The sequence below is a fragment of the Grammomys surdaster genome, unplaced genomic scaffold (genome assembly GCF_004785775.1).
Source record: "Grammomys surdaster isolate TR1022 unplaced genomic scaffold, NIH_TR_1.0 181, whole genome shotgun sequence".
Lineage (NCBI taxonomy): Eukaryota > Metazoa > Chordata > Mammalia > Rodentia > Muridae > Grammomys > Grammomys surdaster.
In genome coordinates this window covers 4,068,193-4,076,575 of record NW_021604626.1, presented here as the reverse complement: position 1 = coordinate 4,076,575, position 8,383 = coordinate 4,068,193, and the positions used below count along the sequence as shown (strand labels likewise).

The 8,383-nt window shown below is 54.3% G+C and overlaps 1 protein-coding gene across 3 annotated transcripts in view; it reads left to right on the top strand.

Moving 5' to 3' along the window:
• Positions 1 to 2,023: 2,023 nt before the first annotated feature.
• Positions 2,024 to 8,383, top strand: part of Trim67 (tripartite motif containing 67) — a 35,867-nt gene continuing 29,507 nt past the window's right edge. The window contains exons 1-3 of one of the 3 annotated variants that reach the window (XM_028767764.1): positions 2,475 to 2,595; positions 2,701 to 3,215; positions 3,249 to 3,485. In XM_028767764.1, the coding sequence (XP_028623597.1) occupies positions 2,475 to 2,595; positions 2,701 to 3,215; positions 3,249 to 3,485 (873 nt within the window). Of the gene's footprint in view, positions 3,486 to 8,383 lie in introns of all 3 variants that reach the window. The other 2 variants (XM_028767761.1, XM_028767760.1) reach the window with 2 other exon arrangements.

Genomic DNA, 8,383 nt, shown 5'->3' with positions numbered 1-8,383 from the left:
GACTCTCCTAGACCTTGGGTTCAATAGTGACTTTCTGAAGATTTTTTTTTTCAGTGTTTTGTGGACAGGACCAGGTGACTGAAGTAGTCACCTACAGAGAGTGGATTAGAACAGTGCTGCCTCCATCTCTTCCCTGGTAGGGCACAGCACTACCTCCTGAAGCAGGGCTCATTTGATGTCTGTGGTTTAGCAGGAGCCTACTCTTAAACACGGAGCCAGACTTCTGTAAGCCGTTCAACTGAACCGAGACGCTTAGAAAGTAGTGCACAGCGTTTACCATAACAATTTGGCACGAAGACATATGTACTGTTATAGTATTTTTTTTCCAGACAAGGCAGGTGGAAGCGAGCTACAGAACCCCGGGGAGTCCTGTAAAGATATGAGCTTCATTGGGGTGCTTTGCCATGGCCTTCCCGGCGACATCCCTCCCGCTAGAGGTTCTATACCTTGGACACGGAGCCAGGCCAAGGCAGCTACCTCCTTAGTCTGTGGCTTCATTCTCTCCTCCTGCTGACTTTCCAAATGCTGGCAGTGGCTGGGGCCCTACATTCCTTCAGCAGGAGTCTGCGCAACGGTTGCTGCTTTTGTTTGTTTATTTGTTTGTTTTCGTCCAGCAGAGTCTTAGTATGTAACACCCAGACTAGATTGGACATTACTATGTAGCCCAAGATGGCCTCGAACTCATAGCAATCCTTCTACCTCGGCCTCTCAAGTGTTAGAATTACAAGCACGAGCCAGCACGCTGGCTGACACATCCTTTTTAAATCGGCAATTTCCTTGTCTGTTCCAAGCCAGCGTGAATCGCACAGGAAAAGAGGGCCGCGTGGCGTGCATTTCGGTCCGCGCGCGCTTCCCTCCCCAGCGCGCTCTTCCCTTACCCGGCCCGCCCTTAGCTCCAAACTCATCACGCCCTTCTCTTCTCTGGGCAGCTGGCACTACCCAGCGCGGAACAGCCCGGCAGACGGCGGGAAGAGCCGAGCAGCTAGGAGCGCGGGCGGCAACATTGCAGGAAGCTCCCATTCATAAAGCAAACACCTGCTCGCCGCCTCCCGCCTCTCCCCACCCGCGAGCAGCCTGAGGAGGTTGTATTTGGCAACCTTCACAGTGGTCCTCGCCAAGTCCTCGCCGCTCCGGGCCTCATCGTCCACAACCAGCCCCGGTAGAACCGAGGAGACAAAAAAAAAAAGGGCCCGGGGACCCAGGGTAAAACCAACCCCCCCCCTTGGGCGAGAGCTGTCCGACATTTTGTTGCCTTGAAACTTTTTGGGGGGGGGGGGGGGGGGTGGGGGAAATAGATTTAGGAAGCGACTGTCGCGCTGTGCTGCGGGGCCTTTTCCAAACGACAGGCCTTTTAGGGACCGCTGTTTACGCTTTCATGGTGGCGGGGAGTGGGCAGGGCGGGAGCTGGCCAGGGATGCTCTGGCAAGCGGGGCGGGGCGCCGTGCTAATTCACCGTGCAGTCTCCATTCGAATCCGAGCAGCTCTCCACAATGATCCTCCCCGCGAAGCGAAGCCCTCCGACCCGCCCCTGACTGCCAGCCGCGAGAAGCGAGCCCTCATTCGCTGAGCTGACGCCTGGCTCCCCGCCCCCCGCCCCGTTACTCTCGCTCTGGAAATTACAACTCCTGGGCGCGCGGCGCGGCGGGCGGGCGCGGGAGGCGGCGGGGCCGGGAGGGGATTCCCGAGCCAGCGGGTGCTCGCCCCCACCCGCCGCTGCAGCGTGGCGCGGCCAAGGTCAGGGGCGCCGCAGGGACCGGAGACCGCGAGGCGAGCCAGGGACGCTGCTCTCAATACCGTCCTGCGAGGAGGCAGCTCCGAAAGCAGCGGCCCGAGCAGCGGGACGGCGACGGTCTCCGGGCCAGGGGATGCCGAGGTGGCCACAGCGACACCGCAGCCTGGCGGGGGATGCGCACGAGGGGCGGGCGCGGACTCCCTGCCCATCCCCTCGCGGGCGCTGTCCGCCGTCTGATGGTGCTGAACCAGCCCTGGGCCCCGCCGCTCGGGCACTGGCCAAGAGCTGGGTAGGGGCGGGGCGCTCGCAGAAGGAAGACTCGGGGCAGCGGCACTGCAGAGCAGGGCTCAGTAGCCTTGCTGGCTCACAGTAGCGGGTCACTAGTCCTTCGTTGAGTGGAGGCACGAGGTACCCCGGACGGCGCTGCTGCTGCCTGTTCACCATCTGGACAACCTCGGAGGCCACCGCGAGGGCTGCGGGCCACCTTCATTCTGCCGCCTCTGGTGAGGGAGCCTCGCTCTCAGGAGGTGAAGACCCCTCCTTTCTCTGGCGGCCAAGCGTCTTAGGGCGGTGGCCTGAGGACAGAGAGGGGGCGTGCCACCCTCGGGTGAAGATAGCATGCCCGTGTAATACCCCCGCCTCCTGACTCAAGAGCGCTGACATCGCCCGCCCAGCTGCGCTTGTCTTCCGAGCCTTGACCATTCTTGGCTGGTCCCGAGCGGCTCCGGCCGCGGGCGCGGCGATGGAGGAGGAGCTGAAGTGCCCAGTGTGCGGATCCCTATTCCGGGAACCCATCATCTTGCCCTGCTCTCACAATGTCTGCTTGCCGTGCGCCCGCACCATCGCGGTTCAGACCCCGGACGGCGAGCAACACCTGCCCCCGCCGCTCCTTCTTTCGCGGGGTGCCTCCGCTGCCGCCGCCGCGCCCCCTCCGGATCAGGACGCAGCCGCCGGCGCGACCTGCGGAGGTGCGGGAGGTAGCACAGCCGGAGGCCTGGGCGGCGGGGCGGCCGGTGGCGGAGACCACGCGGACAAGCTGAGCTTGTACAGCGAGACTGACAGCGGTTATGGCTCCTACACCCCCAGCCTCAAGTCCCCCAATGGCGTTCGCGTGCTGCCCATGGTGCCTGCGCCCCCGGGCTCTTCGGCCGCCGCGGCCCGAGGCGCCGCCTGCTCCTCGCTCTGCTCGTCCTCCAGCTCCATCACCTGCCCGCAGTGCCACCGCAGCGCTTCCCTGGATCACCGCGGCCTGCGAGGCTTCCAGCGCAACCGGCTACTGGAGGGCATTGTGCAGCGGTACCAGCAGGGCCGTGGGGTTGCTGCGGGGGCCTCTGCAGCCCCGGCGGTGGCCATCTGCCAGTTGTGCGACCGCACCCCACCGGAGCCGGCAGCCACTCTCTGCGAGCAATGCGACGTGCTCTATTGCGCCACCTGCCAGCTCAAGTGCCACCCGTCCCGGGGCCCCTTCGCTAAGCATCGGCTAGTTCAGCCGCCGCCGCCCCCCACACCCCCAGAGGGTGCCCCTGCTTCAGCCGGCACTTCCACCGCCTCCAGCGCAGGAGGATGCAGGAGCCCAGGGGGTGCCGGGGCCAGCGCGCCGCGAAAGTTCCCCACATGCCCCGAGCACGAGATGGAGAACTACAGCATGTACTGCGTGAGCTGTCGCAGCCCGGTGTGCTACATGTGTTTGGAGGAAGGCAGGCACAGCAAGCACGAGGTGAAGCCGCTGGGAGCAACGTGGAAACAGCACAAGGTGAGCGTTGTCTGTGCGGTGATGCCAGCCAGGGTGGAAGTCAAGAGATTCTCCGGACTCCTTCTTGGAGAATTGCTGGAGGGTGGGCCTGAGGGCCAAACAGGAATCACTCCATCCATCCATCCATCCATCCATCCATCCATCCATCCACGTGTTCATCTTTCCATCGATCTATGTATCCATCTATCCATACATTGAGTATGGTTATCCACCTATGCTTCCATCCAAGCCTTCATGCATCTATGCATGTATTCCCACATGCATGCACACACCTGTCTATCACCAGTACGTTAATGGATCTGTATGTTCATACATACATGCATGCATGCATGCATGCGTCCATCCATCCATCCAGGGATCCCAGCAGTCACTATCTGACCTACACTCAGTGGACCACGTACCCTGCACTCGGTATTGGATTGGTGGGTTATGAAAACGACTTAAGTTTCCTTTCTGAGGCGAAGGGTTCCAGAAGCACAGAAACAGGGCTCTCTCACCCAAAGTCTGAGGCACACTGTCAGAACTCCCTTCCCTCTTGTAAGGAGGAGACAGGTTTTGAAGTGAAACTGTTACCAGATGGCCATAGGAAGCCATCTGAAGTCTTCCTTGAATCTGTTACCAAGGCTGGGAGACAGCAGCCCTGCTCAAGGACCCTGGAGCCTTGTTCTACCCTAGCCTCCATCAGCTTCACTTCACTGAACAGACATGCTTTTCCTTTTCAGCTTCCAGAGAAGAAATGTCTCCTTCACTTAGTTTCCAGCTAGTTCTATACCCAGAATTCCTCTACGCCTGTAGAAAGGAGGCAATGTCTCTTGGGCTATGGAAGAGATTTGGGGAGGGGAGGGACTTCCAGGAAAAGAGTGTGGTTTCCCCTAGAGTCCTTCTCTTGCCTGAGGCTCTGCTACTGGAACTGTGGAGGAGTGGCAGGCCAGGTTTTTACTAAGAGACCAAGCACATCTGCCTATAGCCTCCCCCACTGGGGACTGGCCAGGGATAGTGCTACTCTTAGCAACATAGACCTGGTACTTTGCTCTCTTCTTTTCCTAAAGCCGCGATGGTCTGCCTGGCCCTTCGCCAGCCCTCAAGGCAAGGTCAGGGCACACCTCCTTACCTGACATTCATTCTATCCAGCGACCTTGTGTGGCAGGCCTCCCTGCCTCCTTAAACAAACCGGTTAGAGTCACTTGTTCATGGTGCGTTTCACACACCCCTCCTTCAGAAACCCACCATGGAAGGTAAGAGGTGCCCAGACTGTCCAACAAGAATTATTGCCTATACTTACACACAGTAGAGCCGTGGGAAAATAAGGCAGCTTGGTAAGGTACCTCATCATACAAACTGCAAACAGCCCAGCGCAGCCAGATAGAGACGTACCTTGTCTATGTTTACTTTATATACCTTCATCTGCTACAATAAACATGTATAGCTATGATAATTTAAGTTTTTTTTTAAAGATCCTCTTTTACTTACTGTGTAATTCAGGCTGGGATTGAACTCACAACCACCCTCCTCCTCAGCCTCTTGAGTGCCGGGGTTACAGACGTGAGCTGCAGCACACAGCTATATTTTTAAATGAAAAATATAGGGGAAAAAGTAATTCTAGAACCCTTTAGAAATCTACGTTGGAGAAGGAAACATGTTTAATGTCCTAGAGCGGGGATTCTCAGCAGGGACAATGTACACTTTCACCGGGCTTCTCCTGGTGCTCCGAAAGGTCTGGAGATTTGGCCAGCAACGCTAGCGATCCTGCAGTACAGTTGAGAATCCATCCCCTGCCATGAACTGTTTCCCCTCAGAGAAGCTCTGCTCTAGGGTCCCACAGCTTTGTTTTCACATCTCAGCCTTGAAAGTTACTAGCCGTGCGTGTTTAAGGTACTTTAACTTTGAGCCCGCTGTAAGTAACATCTCGCTTGGATTCTTGTGGGAAGGGGTTAAGTATAATCCGCTGTGCACAGCCCCCAGTGTTATTTGCTGTTTTATGGTATTTACGTCTAACCTATGGATCTGTGGAAGACTACGGGGGGGGGGCACCTTGTTCTTTCATTCTCGTTGACTTGGAGAAAGTAGCAGCTGGTGACTGTGAATGTATTTTTCTGAGTTTATTTCGGTTTTCTTTCATTGGTATGCTTTTTAAACTCACAGCTGTCGTCTGTTATGTGTGTGTGTGTGTACACTTATGTGTGCCACAGTGTGAGTGTGTCGGTATCTGGGTTTGTTGGATCAGCTTAGTTAGGTCATCAAGCTCGGCAGCAAGTGCCTTTACTCACGGAGCCATTTCCCAGCATGCTGGCCTTCATGTGCTTCTTTTTAATTTTTGCTTCATTTATTTTATTGGGTGTGTGTGTGTTGTCCATGCGTGTGCACATGTGTCTGGGTGCACACCTGTGCATGCACTTGTAGAGGACAAAAGTTGGTGTCCAGTGCCCTCCTCTATAGAACTCCACCTTACATTCTGAGACAAGGTCTCTTACTGAATCTGGAGTTCACAAACGGGCCAAGATGGCTGGTCAGTGAGTCCCCCCCCCCCCCGCCCCGTCTCTGCCTGCCTCACGCTGGGATCACAGACATGTAGTGATCCTGTACTCAGCTGATATAGGTTCTGGGGATTTTGCTTGGGTAGCAGGTGCTTTGCCTACTGAGCCATCTCCTTTTTCTCTTTGGGGTATTGTTTCTACTTTAATGACTGAGAACATTTGCCCCAAGTTAGGGTCTCACACACCACATTCTGTTGTGTATTGCATGGTAGTCAGTGCAGCTGACTTCCTGTTTCATCTCTTAAATGAGTAGACATAATTTTATAAATTAAAAAAATCTGGCATGGAGAGATGGTTCAGCAGTTAAGAACACCTGTTGCTCTTGCAGAAGACCTGGAGATGGCTCAGCGGGTAAGACTGTGTTGTTCTTGCAGAGGATCAGAGTTTGGCTCCCAGCACCCACATCAGTCTCCAGCTCCTGGGAATCCAGAGACATCTTCTGGCCTTCTCGGTCACTGGCACTCACACACGTATTCACATGCACCCATGCACATGTGTGTGAGATACACATACACCAATTTTTTTTTAAAGAAAAAAAAAAGAAGTTTAGGTTTGAAGTCTCACATTCAGATTTCATGAGCTGTTATGGTTTCATAGCCTAGAGGGCCAAGCCTAATTTGGGGTCCTGTTACCCAAACATTTATAGTGTTAAAGATTGCAAACCAGAGAGCTGAGGTGAGAATTTGAATTCATGAGAGAGAGGAAATATCTTGCATAGAAAAATAAGTTTGATAATGGGCTAAGGTTTCAAGGTCCAAGGTCATGCAGGAGAAAAAAAATCAGTGGTCATCCCTGGCCTGGTGGCAATAGCAGTTTAGTAAATGTTTCTCTCGTCAACTTCAATTACTCTGCTTGGTATCGAGAACACCAGAGAAACACGTGAATCTCTGCCCTGAACCATGGGCAGCAGCGTCGTCATGGCAGTGTCACCTGTGGGAATATATCTGTGCAGATCTTGAGTTTGAATCTTGTACCTAGTGCTCCAGCCTGAATCCAGAAGAGACACAATGAAAGAGGGAGGGAGGGGGGAGATAGAGAGACAGAGACAGAGCGGGCAGGCTCTCCTTTCCAACTTCAAGGAAAATTAGAGTGCGGAGCATCTCACTGGGAAGACGGCTCAGTGGTCAAAGCGCTTGCCTCAAGACTATGAGGACCTGGGTTTGATTCCCAGCACCCAACATAAAAAAACAGACATGATGGTCTGCACCTATGATCCCAGCGCTGGGGGGAGAAGGGAGATGGAAACAGGAAGATCCCTGGAGCTCCCTGAGCAGCCGGCCTCAAGGAGGAAGGCTCCTGAGAATGAAACCAGAGGTTGTCCTCTGGCCTCCAAATACGTGCACACACATGTACATATATACCCCTCCCCAACCTGCATGCACACACATTGCATATATATACCCCCTTTTCGTCTACCCGTATACACAAACACACAAACAGTTCAAAATAAAACAACGGGCTGGAGACATGGCTTTGTGAAGGCTTGAGGATTTGAGTTCAGATCCTCAGCACCTGGGTTTAAAAAAGAAAAGGCACAGCAGCAGACACCTGTAATCTCTGCACTGGGAAGGTGGCGATGGGAGAGTCCTAGTCCTGGATGGCCAGTTAGCCTAGTCAAACCAGTGAATTCCAGACTATATGGAGCATCGTCAAGGAAGACATTCAGTGTTGACCTCTGGCCTCCCTGTATACATGTGCACACATCCGTATGAAAACACAGCACACTTCCAAATGAGAATCTTACTTGGGGCTGGAGCAGGACTGAGAGGGATCACAGCTGATCAGTGTCTAGCTTTGACGTTGGTCCTGAGACCACCGGGTGAACCGTGAGAGGGCCGCTTTTGAAAGATAAACCAGGACCTCCACTTCAGACTCCCACTGTGGTGTAAGTTTCCCAGTAAGCCTTAGAGTCTAGGCTCTTTCCTCTTCTTGCCTCAACATCTCAGAATCCACTGCCAGAAACATGGCCTGAGTTGCTGAGGCTGGAGATGCCTTCCGTGCAGCTGTACTAATTTTTCTGTGGCACCATGAAGCTTGTCATCTGATTAGTGATTCCCAAATACAGAGACTTTAGGTGACACTGAGATCATCACCTTTTAAAAACAGTATGGGGACCTGTAGGTCTTGTCAAAACAAATTTTTATATGGTTCTCCTGGAAGTGGATTAACCCTTTCAGTGAACTTCTGATGTGAGCATTCAACCACGGGCTGTTGCCCTTCAGCCTATTGGAGTAGAGCTTCACCCCGCACCGCCATCCCACTTCTGCAAGAGGTGAAAGGTCATTACGGGCCTCAGTGCTTCCTAGCTGCATCTGAAATTCCTACTTCAAGGAAGACATTGAGCTGCGGGATGTGGGTGGGCAG